Source organism: Melanerpes formicivorus, unplaced genomic scaffold (genome assembly GCF_026170545.1).
Source record: "Melanerpes formicivorus ecotype bairdi unplaced genomic scaffold, bMelFor1.0.p_v2 SCAF_80, whole genome shotgun sequence".
NCBI classification, from domain to species: Eukaryota; Metazoa; Chordata; class Aves; order Piciformes; family Picidae; genus Melanerpes; species Melanerpes formicivorus.
The window spans coordinates 687,943-711,010 of record NW_027142432.1 but is presented as its reverse complement, the minus strand read 5'-3'; the positions used below and the strand labels follow the sequence as shown (position 1 = coordinate 711,010).

Here is a 23,068-nt window from a genome sequence, read left to right as displayed (position 1 = left end):
TTGCTCTTGGTGAACCTCATGAGGGTTACCTGGGCACCACCTCTCCAGCTTGTGTAGGGCCCTCTGGATGCCATCCTGTCCCTCTGGCATATCAACAGCACCACTCAGCTTGGTGCCATCTGCACACTTGCTGATGGTGTCTCCATCCCTCTGTCTATAGCACTGATAAAAATATGAAACAGCAAAGGGTGGGATGAGTGGAATCAGTTTTTCCTGGGACAAGGCCTGGGCTGTACTTGGAGATGTTAATGGGACCCACTTTGAAATGGGAGTTGGCCCAGACTGGACTCTGGTGTGATTAGGGTATGGAGTTGTGACTGTGACAGGGCCCAGCCTGTGGTGGGAGGATATTAAGGACCCCAAGATGTACTGGGATGAGTCCCAGACTGTATTGGGATGTGTCCAGGGGACTCAAGTTGTACTGGGATGGGACCCAGTCTGCCTGGGGCGTGGTTAAGGAATACAGTGGTTCCAGTCTTGTCCTGGGAGGGGTTCAGGTGGTGCAGCTTTTCCTGGAAGCAGGCACAGTCTATACTGGGAAGGAGTCCTGTTCTCTGGTTTGCAGTGGGAGCAAAGCACTTGGTACTTGGAGGGGGTCAGAGCTTCAACTTTGCTGTGGGATGAGACCCTGTCTGTACTGGGAGGAGATCAGGAGATGCAGTTTGCACTGGGATGGTCCCCAGACTGTACTGGGTGATGCCATTGGATCCATTTCCTCCAAGACAGGACCTGCACTTTACTGGGATGGGATCAGGGCACCAGTTTGTCTTGGACAGGGCCTAGTCTGTACTGGGAAGGAGTCAGGAGATGCAGTTTGTACTGGGAGTGGGCCCAGTCTGTACTGGATTGGAACCAGAGTACACAGTTAACATGTGGAGGGATGCATTAGGAACTGGGAAAGGGTCCAAGGGATGCACTTTGTAGTGGCAAAGGAAACTGTATGGGAGATGGCAAAGTGATGCAGTTTGTCCTGGGATAAGACCACATCTGAGCTGGGAAGGGTTGAGGAAATGCAGTTTGTACTGAGATGTGACCAGGTCTGTACTGGGAGGGGACAAATGGTTCCCAATTGTACTGCGTGGGGACCAGACTGTACTGGAATGAGATTCAGGCTGTACTGGGAGTGCATAAGGGGATCAAGTTTTCATTGAGACATGGCCTAATGTGTAGTAGGATGGATTAAAGGGATCCTGTTTGGACTGGGACAGGGCCCAGGCGGTACTGGGAGGGCATGAGGGTGTGCAGTTTGTACTGGGATGGATGCAGTCAGTACTGTGAAAGGAGCCAGGGGACAGATTCTGTACTGGGATGGGACCCAGGCTGCACTGCTACAGGACAGTATGATCCAGTTTGTACTGGGATGAGGCCACATCTGTACTGGGAGGGGTTAAAGGAATCATGTTTGGACTGAGTTTATACTGGAGTGGGGTCAGGGTATCCACTTTGGACTCTGAGGAGGTGCAGTCTGTAATGGGAGGGAATTGGAATATGAAGGCATGAGGAGACCTCCTGCTCTGATGGCAGGGCTGCTCTGGAGCACAGCTCTGTCCCACAAGCAGCCCTGACCTGTGCCTGCCTGGAGTGCCAGCACTGCCACACAGCAGCACAGTGCCCAAGCTGCCAGAGCACCCAGGCCTTGTCCCAGCACAGAGGCTCAGCAGGACAGGGTGGAAAGGAAGAAAGAGCAGCTGAGGACAGCCCAAGCTCTGGGGCTCCCTGGCACTGCTGCTGTGCTGGGACTCTGCCCCTCCACCTCTGCACATAGGCACTGCCCTGCAGCTCCACAGAAGCCTTGGAGGAAGGAACTCAGAGAAACAACTCCCTGCAGGGTCCTTTATTATGTTCAGCACACACAGGGAGCACAGCTCCTCACATACACAGTCTCTGGGTCACATCAAACAGACCAACAAGGAACCAGAAATGGTCTGAAGAGAGATATTTGTGGGGAAACAACATTCTCACAAGGGGAACAGCACCAACAGCAGCCAGAACTTGAACAGCCAGTCTGGGCCTGCACTGAGTGACATCAGAACTGCTCTGCAGCAGAAGACAAAGAGTTTATTGCTTCTGAAAGCATCCAGTGATCAGTTGGCTCAAGGCAGCCTTGAGCTCCTGGTTCCTCAGGCTGTAGATGAGAGGGTTCACTGCTGGAGGCACCACTGAGTACAGAACTGAAACAACCAAGTTCTGGAATGGGGAAGAGAAGGAGGAGGGCTTCAGGTAGGCAAAGAAGGCAGTGATGATAAACAGGGAGACCACAGCCAGGTGAGGGAGGCAGGTGGCAAAGGCTTTGTGGCGTCCCTGCTGAGAGGGGATCCTCAGCACTGCCCTGAAGATCTGCACATAGGACACCACAATGAACACAAAACAGACACATGACAAGAATGCAGTGACCACAAGAAGCCAAAGTTCCCTGAGGTAGGATGTGGAGCAGGAGAGCTTGAGGATCTGGGGGATTTCACAGAAGAACTGGTGCAGAGCATTGCCCTGGCAGAGGGGCAGGGAAAATGTATTGGCTGTGTGCAGCAGAGCAGTGAGAGCCCCACAAGCCCAGGCAGCTGCTGCCATGTGGAGACAAACTCTGCTGCCCAGGAGGGTCTCATAGTGCAGGGGTCTGCAGATGGCAACATAGCGATCGTAGGACATGATGGTGAGGAGATAAAACTCTGCTCCAAGGAAGAAGAGAAAAGAAAACACTTGAGCAACACACCCTGCATAGGATATGTCCCTCATGTCCCTCAAGGAACTGGTCATTGACCTGGGGACCGTGGTGGAGATACAGCCAAGGTCAAGGAGGGCAAGGTTGAAGAGGAAGTAGTACATGGGGGTGTGGAGGTGGTGGTCCCAGGCTATGGTGGTGATGATGAGGCCATTGCCCAGCAGGGCAGCCAGGTAGAGGGCCAGGAAGAGGCAGAAGTGCAGGAGCTGCAGCTGCCTTGTGCCTGGGAATGGCAGGAGGAGGAAGTGGGTGATGGAGCTGCTGTTGGACATCTGCTGCCTCTGGCCATGGAGACCTGTCCAAGGAGAGAAAAGGCAGTGACAAGTTAGGGCACACTTCTCCCAGGCTCATTGTAACCCCTGCCCCTGAGCTGCATGAGGAATAGATCAGCTCATTCCCCATCACTACCAACCAGGGATGGTTCATCACAGCTTCAAATGCAGCAGGGACCCAAAATTGCCAGGAAGATTTCTCTGGTGTCAGAACAGAAAGTGACCAACAGCCCAATCCCAGGGAACAAGAGTCCCATGGAGAGGTGGAGAAACAGGGACCAGACCTGCACTGCTGCAGAGACAATGAAGGGAATAGAGAAAGGCAGAGGGGCTGGGGGTGAAGCCTTCTCCTTCCCCAGCTCAGCTCTCTGCAGCTCACAGGATGGAACTGAAGAGCTTTTATCCTCCTTCTGTGTGCACACTCCAGGACCCTTCAGATCAATGTCAGCTGCCAAGGTTGTGACTCATGACCTGAAGCCCATAGCTTTGAGGGCACTGCCTCTGCTGGGTAGAAGAGGAGAGCAAAATGTTGCATTGGGAAATGTGTCTGCAGTGCAGAGAATGGCACAGAGGTGCCTGATCCCCCTTGCCAGGGCATCTCTGACAGCAGATCCCTCTCCCCCCAGTGCTCATGTCCCTGCTGCTGGCAGCTGTCCTTGCCAGGAGCTGCTTCTCTCTGCCCAGCTCTCCTCCCTGTCCCTGCCACCCCTCCCACCTGCTGTGTGCTGAGCTCTGCCCTGCAGACCCCTCCCAGCAGCAGGACACTGCCCAGGGGCAGCTCTGGGTGTGCAGAGCTCTAGAGCAGCTCAGACAAGGGCTAATGAGACCTCAGAGTCTTATGAACAACCTTTTCATCTGCTTCTCACTCTCAAGAACTCTTGACTGCCTGAGAAATCACAGCCATGGCAGAACTTGTTGGCTTTGCCTCATCCTTGTGGACAGGCAAGCTGCTGACACACAGCTTGTGCTGAGCAGATGGTTCCAGAGGGCTTGGATTGCTGAGGCAACTTTCTCAGCCTTGGCTTTGCTCTGTTTCCAAAGAGCAACAATTCTTCTGTGGCTGTGTGCAGGCAGTTCTCTAAGGAGAGCAGGGGGCAGCTGGTGCCATGGAGCTGTGAGCTCCAGCTGCAGAGAGCAGTGGAGAAGTCTGATGCAAGGAGCAGGGATGTAAGGTCCAGGTGGGCAGTGACAGCAATGGGGAGGTTGGAGAGGGTGAGGAGCAAAGTTGTCCACTCAGTGTCAGCCCTCAAAGGACAGCTTCTCCTCCCAGTCTAGACCCCCTGAGCAGACAGCCTGCATCATTCTGGCTTGGTGGATGCTGCTGTCAGCTCTGCCCTCATCTGAGAAAGAATCAAAGAGTTTACCATCAAAATCTGAGCTTTGTGAGGTGCACTTTGAAATCTGGAAGTAAACAACAAAGACACAAAGAGCTCCTCAGGGCACTTGGGGATCATTCCATGAACCTCAGGTACTGAGAGAAGAGTGAAGAAACTGTGCAAGAAGCAAGAAGCAAAACACAAAGTACCTTGAAGCATTGATTGGCCCCACTGAAGCTTGTTACTGCCAAAGCCTCCCCAGGGACTCGTTAGAGCAGCTCAGGAGAGGCTGTGATTGCAGCAGACAAAGGCAAAGTGCAGGAGAGCAAACTCTGGCTCTGGTTTCTGCAGCACAAAGGCCAAGGCCTGGCCACAGCCCCTGGGCAGGCAGGTCCTACCCCACAGGCCAAGCCTGTCCCACATGTGTGGGTCAAGGCTCTTCAGGTGCAGTGGGGGTGGGGTGTGGGTTTCATAGCAGCATAGCATGGCCTAGGCTGGAAGGGACCTCAGAGCTCATCTGCTCCAACCTCCCTGCCATAGACAAGGATGCTTCTCCAATAGACTCAGCTGCTCAAGGCCTCATCCAGCCTGGCCTTCAACACCCTCTGGAGAGGGCATCCTCCCTAGACAGCCTATTCCAGAGTCCCACAGCCCTCATACAGAAGAACTTCTTCCTAAGACCCAGTCTAAACCTCCTTTTTCTCACCTTCAAACCTTTCCCTCCTGTCCTGTCACCAGACACCCTCATGAAAGGTTCCTCTCCAGCCTTCCTTTAGGATCCCTGCAGGGTTTGTGATGCTGAGTGGACGACCAGGGCCTGACAGTCCCCAGCCTTCCTGGGGCTGTGGAAAGAGGCAGTGAGGCCCTCCCAGTGCCCTAGGACAACATCTCCTCAAAGGACTAGGGGGCAGAGAATTGCCAGAGTCAAGAGGGCACAGCCTTGGCTTCTCTTCATCACTCCCACCACTGCCATTGCCCTTTGCCAGCTCTCCCACAGCTTTGTCCTGCACTGTCTCACAGCTGCTTCTCCTGCCCTGCAGGCTGCAGACACTCATCTCACTTCCCCACCTTGGCCTTTCCATGCCTTCACTGACACCTGCCCACACTCACACTCTGTTCCTTGGGACACAAAGAGAAGGGCTGATCCCAGACTCCTTCTGGAGAACTTCTCAGGCCACAGCACTACCCTTTGAGAGAGGTTTCTTGCTTCTCATGTGCAGTCTGCACCTGCCAGCCTGCACCATCTGGCAGTGTTCCTCTCTCCTGCTCTTTCCTACCTCACCAGGAGCTCCCAAGGCTGCTGGCCTTGCAGTTTCTTGCAGAGACAGCACCAAGCCCTGTGCCTGCTGCTGTCCCATCAGGTACTCAGGCAGCAGAGACACAGCAACCAACCCATCAGCCCCTTCCTGCAGTCAGCCCAGGCCCTTTGGCAGAGGGCATCTCCCAGATCACTGTGCCCATCTGCCAGCCATGAGCCCAGGGCTGCCCTATCAGCTCCTGCAGACACAACTGACCTCAGAGTCCCTTTCCCAGCTGTGTTCCTGCTGTTGGCCAATCCTCTCATGAGGCAGAAGTGACCTTCCCTCCCCTTTCCCAGTCCTTGGCTTCCTACTGAATGGTGAGTTCCTGAGACACAATTGAGTACAGGATTGCACACTCAGCCATCAGCCTCCTTGTGGCCAGAGCCTGAGCAGATCAAAGTTCATAGCATCATAGTATCAGTCAGGTTTAGAAGAGACCACGAGGACCATCTAGTTCCAACCCCCCTGCCATGGGCAGGGACACCCCACACTAGATCAACCTGGCCACAGCCTCATCCAGCCTGGGCTTAAACACTTCTAGGGATGGGGCCTCAACCATCTCCCTGGACAACCCATTCCAGGGCTTCACCACTCTCATGGGGAAGAACTTCCTCCTCACCTCTAGCCTGAATCTCCCCACCTCCAGCTTCATTCCATTCCCCCTAGTCCTATCACTCCCTGAGATCCTGAGCAGTCCCTCCCCAGCCTTCCTGTAGCCCCCTTCAGATACTGGAAGGCCACAATGAGGTCACCTGGGAGCCTTCTCTTCTCCAGACTGAACAGCCCCAACTCCTTCAGTCTGTCCTCACAGGAGAGGTGCTCCAGCCCTCTGCTCATCCTCCTGGCCCTTCTCTGGACACCTTCCAGCACCTCCACATCCCTCTTGTCATAGGGGCTCCAGAACTGGAGGCAGGACTCCAGGTGGGGTCTCCCCAGAGCTGAGCAGAGGGGGAGGATCACCTCCCTTGCCCTGCTGGCCACACTTCTCCTGCTGCAGCCCAGGATCTGATTGGCTTTGCAGGCTGCAAGTGCACACTGAGAGCTCCTGGTGAGCTTCTCCTCCCCCAGCACCCCCAAGTCTCTCTCCTCAGGGCTGCTTTCCAGCCAGTCACTGCCCAGCCTGGATTTGTGCCTGGGATTGCCTCCACCCAGATGCAGGACCCTGCCCTTGGTCTTGTTGAACCTCCTGAGGTTGGCTTGTGCCCACCTCTCCAGCCTGTCCAGGTCCCTCTGGATGGATCCCTTCCCTCCAGCCTGTCTGCTGCACCACACAGCTTGGTGTCAGACAGCTTGGGGTCATTGCATCATAGACTGCTGGGATGGTAGGGGCTGGAAAGGAGCTCTGGAGAGGAGGTTCAATCCCCCTGCCAGAGCAGGATCCCCTGGGGCAGGTCCCACAGGAACACATCCGGCTGGCTCTGGAAGCTCTCCGGCAAGGGGCACTGCAGGGCCTCTCTGGGCAGCCTGCTGCAGGGCTCCAGCACCCTTCCAGCCAAGAAGTTTCTCCTCATGGTGAGGTGGAGCTCGCTGTGTCCCAGCCTGCATCCATTGCCCCTTGTCCTGTCCCAGGACACCATTCCAGAGAGCCTGGCACCACCTTCTTGACAGCCAGCTGGATGTTTTTCCAGGCCTGGCCCTTCCCAGCCTAAAGGAGTAAGAATCAGAGAGTGCCTGTGGCTGGAGAAGACCTTTCAGGTGCAGGTCAGCCATGCCCTGCCCCTGGCACTGTGCCAGAGCTGAGGAGGTCCTTTGGTCAATAGTATTTTGCTGGGGGGAAAGGAGGGGGGAAAGGAGGGGGGAAAGGAGGGGGGAAAGGAGGGGGGAAAGGAGGGGGGAAAGGAGGGGGGAAAGGAGGGGGGAAAGGAGGGGGGAAAGGAGGGGGGAAAGGAGGGGGGAAAGGAGGGGGGAAAGGAGGGGGGAAAGGAGGGGGGAAAGGAGGGGGGAAAGGAGGGGGGAAAGGAGGGGGGAAAGGAGGGGGGAAAGGAGGGGGGAAAGGAGGGGGGAAAGGAGGGGGGAAAGGAGGGGGGAAAGGAGGGGGGAAAGGAGGGGGGAAAGGAGGGGGGAAAGGAGGGGGGAAAGGAGGGGGGAAAGGAGGGGGGAAAGGAGGGGGGAAAGGAGGGGGGAAAGGAGGGGGGAAAGGAGGGGGGAAAGGAGGGGGGAAAGGAGGGGGGAAAGGAGGGGGGAAAGGAGGGGGGAAAGGAGGGGGGAAAGGAGGGGGGAAAGGAGGGGGGAAAGGAGGGGGGAAAGGAGGGGGGAAAGGAGGGGGGAAAGGAGGGGGGAAAGGAGGGGGGAAAGGAGGGGGGAAAGGAGGGGGGAAAGGAGGGGGGAAAGGAGGGGGGAAAGGAGGGGGGAAAGGAGGGGGGAAAGGAGAGGATTAACCAGGTTGGAAGAGCCCTTTGAGATCACCAAGTCCAACCTCTCACCCAGCACCATCTGATCAACTAAACCATGGCACCAAGTGCCTCATCCAGGCTCTTCCTAAGCACCTCCAGGGATGGAGACTCCACCACCTCCCTGGGCAGCACATTCCCATGGCCAATCTCTCTCTCTATGAAGAACTTCTTCCTAACATCCAGCCTAAACCTCCCCTGGCACAGCTTGAGACTGTGTCCTCTTGTTCTGGTGCTGCTTGCCTGGGAGCAGAGACCAACCCCCACCTGGCTCCAGCCTCCCTTCCAGGGAGTTGCAGACAGCAATGAGGTCTGCCCTGAGCCTCCTCTTCTCCAGGCTCAGCAACCCCAGAGCTCCCTCAGCCTCTCCTCCCAGGGCTGTGCTCCACCCCCAGTGCCAGTGCCAGCCCCGCCTGGTGCTGAGTGCGGGCAGCAGGGCTGGGATGAGAGTTGCACTCTGGACCCCGTCCCTCCCGGCCGCTCTCTGACACCTCACCGCCCCCCCCCCATTGCTGTCCCAATGCACATCCTGCACAGCACAGACTGCAAACAGCCAAGAGCTTCAGGAGCCAACCCCGCGGCCCCCAGCCCCGCCGGCACCCCCCTGCCCCTGGCCAAAGCCAAACAGAACAATTCCTCACCCTCCCCAAGCCTGCCCCAGCCCCACGGAGCCCCCTGCCCCCCGCGCCCCTCCCGACCCCCAACTCCACACACGCCCCCGGCAGCCCCACGCAGCCAGAGCCTTCCCCGCTGCGCTGCCGCCGCCCTCAGCGCTCCCCGGCCCCCTCAGCCCCTCCCGCCCCGCCGCAGCTCACCAGCCGGCAGCTGCCGCTCGCCCGCCAGCACCTCCGGCACTTCTCCCGCGCTCCGGCCCCGCTGCCGCTCCCCACGGGGCAGCAACAATGGCGGCCGCGGCCGGCAGGGGCAGCTCCTGGCTGGGCCTCGGCAGCGCCCAGGGGGAGGAGCTGCCGCGCTCCCGCCGCCTCTCATTGGCTAAGGCTGCCCGGCCGTGGGCGGGGCTTCCTCTCCAGACTGCTCCCTGCTTCCGCTCCCCGTTCCACGTGGCCGCAGCAGCCGGAGGGGCCGGGCCGGGGTCTCCCTCGCAGCGCTCTCTGCTCGCCAGCAGCCTGCCGGGGCCGGCGGCTCCCTGTGCGCTGAGCTCTTCCTCCTTCTCCTTCTCCGCTTCCCACTTGCCCCGGGGTCCAGGTGGGGTGAGTGAGTCTCTGGGGCTGAGTTGGGGGTGTTGGGGTGGGGATCAGGGAATGCTCTCTGGGGGGCTGCGAGGGGTCGGGAGAGTCGCTTGGGTTGTGGAAGGGTTTGTGGGGTAGGGGTCCTGGGGCGAGGGGGGTAGCCTCTGCGGGGATCTGAGGGGAATCGGTGGGGTTTGGTTGGGGGCTTCTGCGGCTATGTGGGGGGGGTTGCATGGGATCCGGGGGAGATCGGTGGGGTACGGGGTGGGGGTGGGTCTGTGAGGTCCGGGGGAGCTCTGCAAGCTTGGCGTTTGGGGTCTGTGCGGTGGGGGGGGGGTGGTCGCTGTGATTATGGGGAGCTCTGTGCGGCTGTGTGGGTTTGGGGTGGTCGGGGAGGGCTGTGGGGTACGGCAGAGGTGTGCAGGGTCGGTGAGCGTCGTCTGTGCTGTTCTGGGAGGGGTCTGTGCGGTTGCGGGGCCGTGGGTGGGGTTGGGGTGGGGGCTCGGTGGGGTTCCTTGTGCTGCTGAATCCCTCTGCTAGGGGCAGCTGCAGACTCCCTCTGGTTGCTGCTGTGTTGCAGCAGGAGCCATTGGTGCCCTGCAGGGGTCCTGGGTAGAGTGGGGGCTGGGGTGCAGCAGAGGCTCCTCTGGGAGGGGGGCTCTGGGGGAGCCCTGGGGAGTTGGAGACTTTGTGCCGGCAGCTGCTGTGCTAAAGGGCAGTGCCTGGGCTGTGGGCCAGGCTCAGGGGGGAGCCCAGGCTATGCCCTGGCTGCACCCAGGCTGTGCCCAGGCAGTGCCCAGGTTATGCTTTGGCTGTACCCAGGCTGTGCCCAGGCAGTGCCCAGGTTATGCTTTGGCTGTGCCCAGGCTATGCCCAGGTTATGCTTTGGCTGTGCCCAGGCTATTCCCTGGCTGTGTCCTGGTTCCTGATGTCAGTGATGAGGCAGATGATGCTTTTTAGACCACTCCTTACACCTCACCCCACACCCCAGGGCAGGAGTCACCTGAGCTCTCACTCCCTCCCTGTCCTCCCCTTCATCAGCTGCTGTGTGAGGGGGCTGCAGGGTCCCTCCCCACCCCTCCTCTGTAAGCCTCTCCCTTGGCCTGAGCCCTCCAGCTGATCCCAGCCTTTAGCCTCGGGGCCCTTCCATTCTTGTGCTCCTGCTTCCAGCCCAGGTCCCTTAGAGGCTTCCTCAGTCACCACATTTATTTTCCCCTCCCAGGGCCACAGGACAGCAAAGACTCCAGGGCCAGGGATGGGTTGGGAATGAGGGAAGGGCCTGGGGGTGGTCAGGCAGGAGTTAGGCCTTGTCCCCCACCAAAGGGGAAGGGCTCCAGTGCCCAGCTGGAAGCTGTGTGTGCAGGAAGTGCCAGAACCTGGCAGCACTGCAGGGGACCAAAGGAGTGAATTGTGCTGCAGCTCTGCATGTGGCAGCTGGGAGATGAGCAGCAGCCCCTGGGCACTGTGCCCTCCCATCCAACCTCATCCTCACATTGGGGATGTGGGGTGGCAGCTCCAGGAGATCTGCAGAGAGAAAGGGGCAGGGAGAGAAGGCAACAAAAAACCCTTCCAGCTGAGGCTCTTTATGCTGCATGTGTGTGTGGATGGTGCTGGAGCTGCACCTGCTGTGTGTGTCTGTGGGCAGTGTGGTAGCTGGCAGCTGCCAGGCGGCTGCTGTGCTGAAGGGCAGCGGCTGGGCTGAGGGCCAGGCGCGGGGGGGAGCTGTGGGCAGGCTGTGTGCTGGGTGCCGTGGGGGTGTCAGGCGTGGGTGCTGTGCTGAGCCTGAGCTTGGGAGCGCCTGGGGCTGGTGTCAGCTGTGGGGCGGTTTGGCTGTGCTGGGGGTGGTGGCATCCAAGGCCTCTGTGCTCTGCAAGCTCTTGAGGCACAAAGATTCCCTGGGGGGTTGCAGAGTGATTCTCAGTTTCTCTGCAGGCCTCCTGAGCACAGAAAGGCTCAGGGCAGGAGGAGCTTTTGCTGTGTGGCTGCAGGCTGAGAGCTGTGCAGAGCTTTTGTCAGCTGTGCTGGCAGGAAGCATGGTCAGAAGCAGACTGCTGTGCTGCAGCTGCTCTGCCCCTGGGGAAATGCTTGCTGGCAGGCAGCCAAATGAGGCTGAGCTGTTGAGTGTCTGCTTGTGGCTGAGGAACTGCATTGACTTGGACTGAAAGGTTTGGCTTGGGCTGGGGGCAGCCTGTTGTTGATGGTTTTGGTGGTGAGAAGTCCTGCAGCTTCCTTGGAGGAGCTTCAGCAGAAGCCAAAGCAATTCCCTTGCTGCTCTTTGCTGTGCAATGAGCTGGGAAGGGAAGGAAATGATTGCTGCAAGTGAGCAAAGCAATTGCAGTGCTCTGCAAGTCTCAGCAGTGCTGTGTCCAGCAGGGCCAGGGCAGGGATTGTCCTCCTGTGCTGGGCCCTGGGGAGGCCACCCCTGGCATGCTGGGGTCAGTTTTGGGCCCCTGACTCCAAGAAGGACTTTGAGGGTCTGGAGCAGGTGCAGAGAAGGGCAAGAACAGTGGGGAAGGGTCTGGGGAGCAGGGCTGGTGAGGAGCAGGTGAGGGAGCTGTGGGTGTTTAGTGTGGAGAAGAGGAGGCTGAGGGGAGCCCTCCTTGGCCTCTGGAGCTCCCTGCAAGGAGGCTGCAGTGAGGTGGGGGTTGGGCTCTTGTGCCTAGTCTCAGGTGGCAGAAGGAGAGGAAGTGTCCTGAAATTGTGTCAGGGGAGGCTTAGGTTGGAGAGGAGGAGGAATGAGTTTGGTGGCAGAGTGGTCAGGGCCTGGCAGAGGCTGCCCAGGGAGGCAGTAGAGTGGCCATGGCTGGAGGTGTTGCAGCCAGGTGTGGCCATGGGGCCATGGTTTGGTGTCCCTGGTGGTGTTGGGGCTGGCAGTTGGCCTCAGTGCTGAGAGAGGTCTTTTGCAGGCCAGGCAATTGTGTGGCTGTGTGAGGAAGCTGCCCCAGAGCAAATGCCTCTTAGGTGCTGGAGGTGCTGGGAAGAATGGGAAATGGGAGAGAGTCCTGTGGAGAGGGGAAAGGTTTGGGTTTTGCCTCTGGGCTCCTAGTCTGCCCTTGGAAGTGCCTGGGATTCTTGCAAGCAGTGCTGTCAGCTGGAGCCTTCTGGGGTCAGTTGGTGGTGTGCTGAGAGGGCCCAAGGGAGGTGAGGCTTGGGAAGAGAAGTGGTGAGCAGGAAGCTTGTTGGGTTGTGGGTGGCCAAGGGGTGTGGGTGTGGCTGAGAGGTGTGGAGTGCAGGAGAGCCTTCAAGGCCTTGTGGTGTTGCTGGAGCTGTGGGCTGAGGAAGTGCTGCTGCCAGGCAAGGGCTTGAAGGAGGTTGAGAGTCAAGTGGTGTGGATGGCTTGGTGTGGGGAAGTGTTTGGCTTCCTGTGGGCAAGTCAAGCTTTCCTTGTGCAGGAGGAGAGTGAGAGCCTGGGCTTTGCAATCCCTGGGGCCCTGGAGCCCTTCTGGAGTGGTTTTCTTCTGCAGAGCTTTGCAGCCCAGCTACAGGTCTGCTGTTGCTGGAAGCTGTTGCTGGTTGTTTTGTGCAGCCTTGGGTGTTGGATCAGTGTCTTGGCTGAGTTTGGTCCTTTCTTTTGTGGCCAAGTTGAGGTCCCTTTGGTTTTGGCAGCTGAGCACAGGTTGAGGCTTTTGCTGCAATGGTTTTTGTGCTGGCAGCATTGTGTGCTGCCAGCTGGAGTGCTGTGTGCAGCTGTGGTGCCCCCAAGAGGGGCAGGAAGTTGAGCTTGGGAGCTGGGTCTTGAACTTGGGTGTGGGTCTGGGTTTGGGGGCTGGGTGTGATGTTGGCTGATGATTCTTGAGCTTGGGAGCTGAGTCTGCACTTTTTATTTGAGTGTGAGCTCGGGGTCTGGTTGTTAAGCTCGAGAAGTGGTTCTGGTCTTAATTGCTGGTTCTTGGGCTCGGGGGCTGGCTCTGGGCTTGGGAAGTGGTTCTGACCTTAGCTGCTGGCTCTGAGCCCAGGAGCTGAGTCTGCATGTTAGATTTGAGTGTGAGCTTGGGGGCTGGTGGGCTGGTTCTTGATCTTGAGAAGTTGTTCTGACCTTAGTTGCTGGTTCTAGAGCTTAGGAGCTGGCTCTGAGCTTGGGGGCTGTTTCTTGAGCTCAGGGATCAGGCTCTTGGCTCAGGGGCACCAGTTCAGGGCCTGGCTCGGAGCTTAGGGGCTGGTTCTCAAGCTGGGAAGTGGTTCTGACCTTAGTTCCTGGCTCTAGAGCTCACAGGCTGGTTCTGGGCTTGAGGGCTGGCTCTGGGCTTGGGAAGTGGTTCTTGAGCTAAGGAAATTGGTTCTGAACTTGGGGGTTGGTTCTGACCTTAGTTGCTGGCTCTTGAGCTTGGGGGTCAGGCTCTGGGCTTGGGGACTGCATCTGAGCTCAGGAAGTGGTTCTGGGCTTGGGGGTTGGTTCTTGAGCTTGGGAAGTAGTTCTGACCTTGGTTGCTGGTTTTAGAGCTCAGGGGCTGGCTCTGAGATCAGGAAGTAGTTCTGGGCTTGGGGTCTGGGTCTGAGCTCAGGAGATTGTTCCCTAAGCTCCGGGCTGCTTCTTGGCCTTGGGGACTGGCTCTGGGCTCGGGGGCTGGTTCTTGAGCTCGGGAAGTGCTTCTGCCCTTAGTGGCTGGCTCTAGAGCTCAGGGGCTAGTTCTGAGCTTGGGAAGTAGTTCTGACCTTAGGTGCTGGTTCTCAAGCTTGGGGGCTGGCACTGAGCTCAGGGGCTGGCTGTCGAGCTTGGGAAGTGGATCTGAGCTTAGTTGCTGGCCCTGAGCCCAGGAGCTGAGTCTGCATGTTAGATTTGAGTGTGAGCTTGGGGGCTGGTGGGCTGGTTCTTGATCTTGAGAAGTTGTTCTGACCTTAGTTGCTGGCTCTTGAGCTTGGGGGCTGGTTCTTGAGCTGGGAAGTGGTTCTGACCTTAGTTGCTGGCTCTTGAGGTTGCAGGCTGGTGCTGGGCTTGAAGGCTGGTTCTGAGCTTGGGAAGTGGTTCTTGAGCTAAGGAAATTGGTTCTGACCTTACTTGCTGGTTTTGGGTTCAGGGGTCAGGCTCTGGGCTTGGAGGTTGGTTCTTGAGCTTGGGAAGTAGTTCTAACTTTGCTTGCTGGTTCTAGAGCTTGGGGTCTGGGTCTGAGCTCAGGAGCTTGTTCCCTGAGCTCAGGGCTGCTTCTTGGGCTTGGGGGCTGGCTCTGGGCTCAGGGGATGGTTTTTAATCTCTGGGGCTGCCACTGAGCTTGGAGATTGGTTCTGGAGCTTGGGAAGTGGTTGTGACCTTAGTTGCTGGCGCTGAGCTTGGGAGCTGGCTTTGAACTTGGGAAGGGCTTCTGACCTTAATTGCTGGTTCTCAAGCTCAGGGGCTGGTGCTGAGTTTGGGGGCTGGTTGTTGAGCTTGGGAAGTGGTTCTGAGCTTAGTTGCTCACTCTGAGCCCAGGAGCTGCATCTGCATGTTAGATTTGAGTGTGAGCTTGGGGGCTGGTGCTGAGCTTTGGGCTTGGTATTTGAGCTTGGGAAGTGGTTCTGATCTTAGTTGCTGGTTCTTGAGCTAGGGTGTCAGGTTCTGGGCTTGGGAGTTGGTTCTTAAGCTTGGGGGCTAGCTCTGAGCTGCAAGAGTTGAGCTGAAGTGGAGCAGTGCCCTGCAGAGGCAAAAGCTTTTCCCTGCCAGTCAGCCATTGGAATCATCTCCCCAGGGCAGTGGTGGATTGCCCTGCAGGGCAGAGTTGGAAGGCTCAGCTTGGCAGGGGGCTGGGCCAGCTCCTTTCCAGTGCAGTGTCAGCTGGCAAGGTTGGAGCAGCTGAGCCTTGGGGTCCCTTGCAGCCTGGCATTGTGTGGCAGCAGAGCTGTGCTGCTGGTTTTGAGGGCACTTGGAAAGCTTCTGGAGCATTTGTGCAGAGTGTGCAAGACATCCCTGAGCCTAGCAACTCCCTCAGCTCTCTTCAGAATGAACTCTGCAGAGCTGGAAGAGCTTTCCAGGAATTTGGCAGAGGTTTGGAGGAGTTTGGAAGGGATTTTGGTTCTCCTCCTCCTTGTCCTCTTCCTTGTCCTCCTCTGTCTCATCTTTTTCCTGCCCTCCCTGGAGGCTGCCCTTAGACTCCTAGAATCCTGGAGTGGTTTGGGTTGGAGGGAGCTGCAGAGGTGCTGCAGTCGAAGCCCCTCTGCAGTCATCAGGGACATCCTGCACTAGCTCAGGTTGCCCAGAGCCCTGTCCAGCCTTACCTTGAACCTCTGCAGGGCTGGGACCTCAAGCCCCTCCCTGAGCAACCTGTTGCAGTGTTCCAGCAGGCTCCTGGTGCAAAACTTGTTCCTCACCTCCAATCTCAATCTGCTCTGCTCTGGTTTGCAAAGCCTGCAGGGACAGGACCAGAGGCAATGGCTTCAAAGAGTCCCTCTGCATCCTTCTTGTAGTCCCCTTCAGGTACCAGAAGGTCACTCTTAGGTCTCCACAGAGTCTTCTCCTCTCCAGGCTGAACACCCCCAGCTCCCTCAGCCTGTCCTGGTGGCAGAGCTGCTGCAAGCCCCTGATCATTTTTGTGTCCCTCCTCTGGACCCTCTCCATCAGGTCCATGTCCTTCCTGTGTTGAGGGCTCCAGAGCTGGCTGCAGTGCTGCAGGTGAAGTCTCAGCAGAGCCAAGTGCCAGGATGGCCTCTGTCCATCTGTGGCCCTGCTGCTTTTGGTGCAGCCCAGGCTGCCCTTGGCCTTGTGGGCTGCAGGCTCCCCCTGTCTGTTCCTGTGCAGCTTCTTGTCCAGCAGCACCCCCCAGTGCTTTTCTGCAGGGCTGCTTCCTATCCCATCCTCCCCCAGCCTGTCCTGATTGTGAGGATTGTGCCAGGCCAGGGGCAGGACCCTGCCCTTGCTTTTGTTGAAGCTCAGGAGGTTGCCCTGGGCCCCCTCTGCAGCTTGTCCCTTGAGCTCCTCCAACTTGTTCTGCAGGGTATTGTCTTAGGTTTCAGGAGGCAGAGAGGCTCTCTTTGAGGCCTGTGAAAGGAGTTGATGCAAAGGTTGAAGGTGGTTTGGTTTTCCTTGGTCAGTGCTGCTGCCTCCATTGTCTGAGCCAGGGGAGATCAAAGGACAGAGTCTGAGCTAGGAACCTCCCTGGCAATGCTGCCAGGCTTGATGAGAGTGGGACAACACCACTTGTAAGTCCCAAGGTACCTCAGGGCACTGATCACAGGAACCTGGGGTCTCAGCACAGGTATTAGAGGGGTGAGCCTACACTGTGGCAGAAACTGAATGTTTGAGGTTCCCTCTGCATTCTCTCCACCTGGCTGTTGGGAGGTGCTGGGAGTCAGGGACTGCTATGACCGAGGCAGGATCTGAGGGTTTGAGGTCCTGGGCTCAGGTGCTTCCATCTTCCCTATTGCAGAGCTGTGGGGGCTGCTGTGTGCAGGAGAGGTGGTGGTGAGCGTGGGGTGTGGCTTGCAGCAGAGGCTGCTGTGGGGGTGTGTGGGGGAGCCCTGGGGGTTTGGAGGCTTTGTGCTGGCAGGTGCCGGGCGGCTGCTGTGCTGAAGGGCAGCGGCTGGGCTGAGGGCCAGGCGCGGGGGGGAGCTGTGGGCAGGCTGTGTGCTGGGTGCCGTGGGGGTGTCAGGCGTGGGTGCTGTGCTGAGCCTGAGCTTGGGAGCGCCTGGGGCTGGTGTCAGCTGTGGGGCGGTTTGGCTGTGCTGGGGGTGGTGGCATCCAAGGCCTCTGTGCCCCCCAGCCCCTTCCTGTGGGGCTCTGCTGTGCCCTTGTGCCAGGGGTGCCTCTGCCTGCCCTCGGGCACAGGGCTGTGTCCATCTCTCTGCAGGCCTCTCTGTGTCCTCCAACTGGGCTCTGCTGGATGTTTAGATCCAGCTCTGCATTTCTCTTCCAATTCCAGCAGAGCCTTTTCATTTTACTTCCTTTGGGAGTCAAATTATTTCTCTTTAAACCAAGACCCACTTACATTTGGCTCCTCCTGCCCACCCCTGGCAGTGGCTTTGGCAATGAGCTTGGGAGGCTCTTCCTTAGTTGCATTTTTCCTCTCCACCTCTGCTCTTATCACAGAAACTAGGCCTGTTTTCGCAGCATCAATAAGGTTAGAAGAGACCTCAGAGATCATCAAGTCCAACCTGTCACCCAATACCTCACAACTAACTAAACCACAGCCTCAAGTGTCACATCCAATCCCACCCTGAACACCTCCAGGTATGGTGACTCCACCACCTCCCTGGGCAGCACATCCCAATGGCTAAGAATTCTTTCTGTGAAGAACTCTCTCCTCAGCTCCAGCCTAAACCTCCCCTGGTACAGCTTGAGCCTGTATTCTCTTGTTCTGGTACTGATTGCGTGGGAGAAGAGACCAACCCCCACCTGGCTAAAACCTCTTATGGTTGTTTTTGTCCTGTTCCTCTGCTCACTCCTGCAGGAAGATGCTGAGCTGTCCCTGGCCTGTTTCCTGTTATCTGTCCATGGTCTTAGATAAGCACTGCCTGCCTCTGAGCATTGCCTTTGTGCTTGACAGCTTCCTTCCTGCAGGGCAAGCAGCCCTGGAGCCTCTAAACACACAGTGCAAGGTTCCTGTCTTGCCTTCTTTCAGCTCTCAGATGAGAAGCACATCAGGATCCAAGTCCTGTCCCTCAGACCTCTGGGCTTCCATACATTCATTGAGTTCCTGTTATTGAGGCTCCCGGCCCTTGCTCCAGCCCCCGCAGCGCTGCTCCCAGCCCTCGCTCCAGCTCCTGCTTTCTGCTTTAATCCCTTGTTTTACTGGAGGTAAATCTCCAATTACTCTGAGGTCCCTGCCCATGGCAGGGGTTTGGAACCAGATGATCCTTGAGGTCCCTTCCAACCCCAACAGTTCTATGATTCTAAACAGATTAACACAAACAGATCAATATCAAAACTCTTCTGAGTTGCTAAGAGTCTGTCAGAGATTTAATGAAATTTCCAGAGGTGTTGAACAGTCCTGAAGGCATTTATTGACTTCTGAAGATATTTGGGGGAGTTTTGAAGACATTTGGATGATTTCTTCAGGCATATTTGAAGAGTTTTGAGACCACAAAACTCATTTAAATCTCTCCATTGATCTTGAAAGAGAGATTCCCAAGCTTCTCTGGGTGGCTTTGGGAACTTCTAGGAGGTAGGAAGAGTTTTTAATGATTTTTAGCTGCCTTTAAGAAGCTCAGAGAGATGTTGATGATTTTTAATGCAGTTTGAAGCCTGTCGAAGCCTTTTTCTAGAGTCTTGAAGGCTAAAGCAGGGCAGGAACTCACGAAAATCTCCACCCAAGGAGTTTTCTGAGCTCTGAAGAGATTTTCTTCACTCCTGCAGAGTTTTTTTGGAGTAATGAAGAGATTCTGGAGAGGTTTCAGGCAGTTTTAAACATTTCTCAGTGTTTTTGAAGCATGAAACGAGCTGGGAGACTCCCCAAAATCTCTTTGAAATGAGTTGGAAGAGTTCTGAACAGATTTGAATGACTCCTGAAGAGCTTTGAACAGTTTGTGAAGAGATTTGGATGATTTTTCAAGTGGTTGTGAGCATTGTGAATCATTTTTGAAGGATGTTGAATGCTTCAAGTGGTTCTTCTCTCTCCATCATATCTCCACTTCGGGGCTGAGCAACTGCAGAGTTTGCAGATCTGCTCCTTGGGACAGCCCAGCAAGTGAAGAACACAGACTGGGTCAACAGTTGGGACCACAGCCCCACAGTGACTCCTTTGGTGCCTCCCAACCTCCTCCAGAGCCTCCTACCCAGCACATTTCAGCCCTCTGGGGGCTCTGACTGACATCAGCTGTGGTGGGAGTCTGGGGCCCCACAGGCAGGTGAGGGTTGGTTGTGTGGGTCAGTGCTGCTGCCTCTGCTGTCTGAGCCATGAGAGACTGAAGGAAAGGGCCTGGGCTGGGAACCACCCTGCCAGTGTTGCAGAGCTTGGGCACAGGGTGGATGAGAGCGCTCCATAAGTCCCAGGGTGTCTCAGCACCCCCAGCACAGGAAGCCAGGGTCTCAGCACAGGTATTAGAGATCTGACTCCCCCAGCATGGCAATAACTGGGAGGTTTTGAGAACCTTTCTCCATTGCTTGCCCCATCTGGGTGTTGAGTATTGGGAGGTGTCAGAGGCTATCATGACCCAGGCAGGATCTCAGGGTTTGAACTCCTAGGCTCAGGTGCTTCCATGGTCCTTATATCACAGCTGTGACCTCTTCCCCCACCAGCATGGCCTCCCAGAAGGACCCAGACAAGAGTTGGGAGAAGAAGTTCCCAAAGAACAAGTTGGAGCAGAAAAATTGCAGCCCCAAGGGACAGGAGGAGAAGGGCAGCATGGATGATGATGAGGAGGAGGGCATCATGGAGGATGATAATGAGGAGGAGAATGATGACTATGAGGACAAGGATAATGATGATGAGGAGGAGAATGATGACTATGAGGATGAGGATAATGATGAGGAGGAAGGTGACCAGGATGAGGAGGAGAAGGACTCTGCAGAGGAGGATGAAGCCAGAGCAGGTCCCTCTGTGCCACTCAAGCAACTGAATCAGTGCCCTGAGTGTGGGCAGAGCTTCCCAGCTGGCTCAGAGCCACTGAAGCACCACTGCCCCCACCCTGGCACCCGGCCCTTTGTCTGTGGTGACTGTGGCAAGAAGTTCAGACAGAGCTCCATCCTCATCCGACACTGCCTGACCCACACTGGCAAGAAACCTTTCACCTGTGCTGACTGCGGCCACAGCGTTAGACGACGCTCTGATCTCACAATCCACCGCCGCATCCACACCGGGGAGAAGCCTTACAGCTGTGCTGCTTGCGGACAGCGCTTCAGACATAGCTCTGCCCTCACCAACCACTGCCGCACCCACCGCGGTGAGAGGCCGTACAACTGTGATGACTGCGGCAAGAGCTTCACTCGCAAGTCTTCCCTCTGGCAGCACCGCAGTGTGCACAGCAAAGAGAAGGCCTTCACCTGCAGGGACTGTGGCAAGAGCTTCAGGCGCAGTTCCTCCCTCACCATCCACCGCCGCATTCACACTGGAGAGAAGTTGTTCCCCTGTGCTGAGTGCGGCAAGAGCTTCACCACGAGCACTCTCTTGATCCAGCACCAACTCATCCACAGTGGCGATAAACTGTACAGATGTGCTGACTGCGGCAAGAGATTCGGCCGCAGCTCCGACCTAACCAGTCACCACCGCACCCACACGGGTGAGAGACCTTACAGCTGTGCTGACTGTGGCAAGAGTTTCACTCAGAAATCTTCCCTCACCCGACACCGCAGTGTGCACAGCACTGAGAAGGCCTTCACCTGCAAGGACTGTGGCAAGAGCTTCAAAACCACCTCCAGCCTCACCATCCACCGCCGCGTCCACACCGGAGAGAAGTTGTTTCCTTGTGCTGAGTGTGGCAAGAGCTTTACCACGAGCACTGCACTCACCCAGCATCAACTCATCCACAGCACTGAGAAACCCTACAGCTGTGCCGACTGCGGCAAGAGCTTCACCTGCATCTACAACCTCTCCAGGCACCATCGTGTGCACACGGGGGAGAAAGCTTTCACCTGTGATGACTGCGGCCAGAGCTTCACCAGCACTTCGTGTCTAACCAAGCATCACCTCAGCCACACCAGTGACCAGCCCCAAGAGCAGAGGAGGTACAAATAGATCTACCCAGGGTCTACTAGGGTAATTGTGATCCCCTGAGAAGGCTTTTCCAGCACCAAAATCACCTCTTTTCCCTCTGCATTTCTCAGAGGCTGGGGGCTCCAGCAGGAACACACACCTCCTGCCCTTCTGAACACCAATTAGTGCTGATGAGAACAATTGCAGTGCTGAGTTGGCACAGCCACTGGAGCTGGGCTGAGCTTTGCCAGGGTTTGAATGGTTCTTCCCCCTTTCTTTGTGTCTCCTTGGGGTAAAAGCCTCTCTGTCCATTGCCCAGTTGTGTCAATAAAACTCCCAAACTCACCAAATCTTCTCTGTTTGCTTTTATTTTACATATTTGTTCCCTAGGAATGGGGCTGGAGCTGTGTGCTCAGTTCAGGGAGGTCAAAGTGAGGTTCTCAGAAGAGTCTTGAGAGTGAGTGTCTTGCTAGGGGCAGTCTCAGGGGTAACTCAGAGGGTTTTTTTCAGGGGGGTGTCAAGGGATGTTAGGTGTTTGGAGGGTGTCTTGAAGGTCAAACCCCAGAACATGCCCTAGCCCAGACAGCTGTGAAATCTGTGTGCCCCTGGCCATGCTTGGTTATGCCCCATCCTATAGATGCAGTTTTCAGGGTTCTGTGTTACCAAAGGGAATGAATTGTCTTGGGACAGTATTTAAACCAGGCAAGGAGTTAGACAACTTGCCTTGTTCTCACCCAGGCAGCACCAAGAGCCAAATGCTGCCAGAGTTGTAGCTGAAGAGCCTGCACCAACAGGCAGCAACTACACCCAGGCCTCAAACCTGGACCAAGACAGAAATGGGGAAAGCTCCAAGAGAACTGAATCCCAGAAGAGGCTACGGCCTGGCAACAGAGCGCACAAGAGGCCCTTAGCCCTCTCTGAGCCAAAGGCAAGCTCTTAGATCAAGCAATTCATCCACAAGTGATACAAATTCGACAATCTCTGACCACCCTTCATGATTTGCAGAAATTACTGGGAACCATAAACTGGGTAAGACCCTTGCTAGGTATCAGCACAACCCTGCTAGTTCTCTTATTTGGCTTACTGAAGGGAGACCCTGAGCTTTTATCTCCTCGATGCTTGACTGCAAAAGCATAACCTGCACTGAAGCAAGTGGAGCTCGCCATCACCATGGGAACAAGCCCGTCGGGTAGCAGAAGCAGCACCTGTCAGCATTTATGTGCTTATCTCCCAAGGTCATCCTCTAGCTCTCACAGCACAGTGGAATGAACACTGGCCACATCCTTTGCATTTTCTGGAATGGGCATTTTTACCATTTCACCCAAAGCAAACAGTGAGCACTCAAATGGAGCTGGTTGCTGGGGTTGTGTACAAAGCCAGGCAATGGTGGGTTCAACTCTTAGGACCAGACCCTGCCACTTTGACATTGCCTTTAATGTCAGAATATCTGGACTGGTGTATGGCACACAGCCCTGAGTTGCAAATGGCCCTGATAGATTACCCAGGAAAGGTTTTGCTGCATGCTAGGCACATCGATTTTTGCAGCTACGTGGAGGGCTGCAAGGAGTGGAACCGACTTGGTTCTCTGTGACACCAGTCCCAGGAAAGACAATCTTTACTGATGGTTCATGCGAAACAGGGAAGGCAGTCACTGCCAGGCAAGAAAAGGGGAAATGTCAGGAGCTCCTAGCCTCTCAGGATGGTTCACCTCAGCTCCTGGAGTTAAAAGCTGTGGTAATGACCTTTACTAAGTGGCCCAACAAGCCCATAACCATTGTCACTGACTCACTGTGTGTTTGTAACCTTGTACAGCGGTTGGACCAAGCACTGCTGAGGGAGGTTAACAACAAATCTTTGTTTCATTTGCTAAAAGCCCTATGGCTTGTGCTGCAAAGTCAACAGAACCATACTATGTGCTGCATGTTCGTAGCCACACAAGGCTGCCAGGGTTCATGTCTGAGGGAAATGCCACAGCTGATGCCCTGATGGTGCCTGCTTGGCTGTTCCTACGCCTGCTGTGGCAGCAAGCAGCTCAATCCCATGCCTTTTTCCACCAAGGGGCTCACACACTGTAGAGGCAATTTGGCATATTGTTGTCTTCAGCAAGAGATATTGTGGCCTCTTGTGCAGATTGTCAACATGTCTCCTCCACCCAGCCAGCTGGTGTCAATCCCAGGGGACTACAGAGCCTACAGCTATGGCAATCTGATGTTACTCACATGCCCGAGTCTGGGCCTTTGAAATATGTCCCTGTCTCAGTTGACACATTCTCTGCTGGGATATGGGCTGCCCCACATGGTGGTGAAAAGGCCTGAGATGGAATTATGCCCTGGAGAAAAGGTTTTT

At 56.3% G+C, this 23,068-nt stretch overlaps 2 protein-coding genes across 4 annotated transcripts in view; one reads left to right on the top strand and one right to left on the bottom strand.

Annotated features, from left to right (window-relative positions):
• The window catches only part of LOC137454324 (zinc finger protein ZFP2-like), a 394,553-nt gene extending 373,503 nt beyond the window's left edge, over positions 1-21,050 (top strand). The window contains exons 1-2 of one of the 2 annotated variants that reach the window (XM_068164375.1): positions 18,559-18,938; positions 19,330-21,050. In XM_068164375.1, the coding sequence (XP_068020476.1) occupies positions 19,331-20,764 (1,434 nt within the window). In that variant the 5' untranslated portion in view covers positions 18,559-18,938; position 19,330 and the 3' untranslated portion in view covers positions 20,765-21,050. Of the gene's footprint in view, positions 1-18,558; positions 18,939-19,329 lie in introns of those variants that run through there. The other variant, XM_068164376.1, reaches the window with a different exon arrangement.
• Positions 1,807-8,926, bottom strand: LOC137454336 (olfactory receptor 14A16-like). 2 transcript variants are annotated; one of them, XM_068164386.1, is made up of 2 exons: positions 8,814-8,926; positions 1,807-3,014 (listed from the first exon to the last, which is right to left on the bottom strand). In XM_068164386.1, the coding sequence occupies exon 2, from the start codon at positions 2,989-2,991 to the stop codon at positions 2,059-2,061; it is 933 nt and encodes a 310-aa protein (XP_068020487.1). In that variant the 5' UTR covers positions 2,992-3,014; positions 8,814-8,926; the 3' UTR covers positions 1,807-2,058. The 2 variants fall into 2 exon arrangements, with proteins under 2 accessions (XP_068020487.1, XP_068020488.1); XM_068164387.1 differs by lacking the exon at positions 8,814-8,926 and adding an exon at positions 3,132-3,679.
• Positions 21,051-23,068: the final 2,018 nt, after the last annotated feature.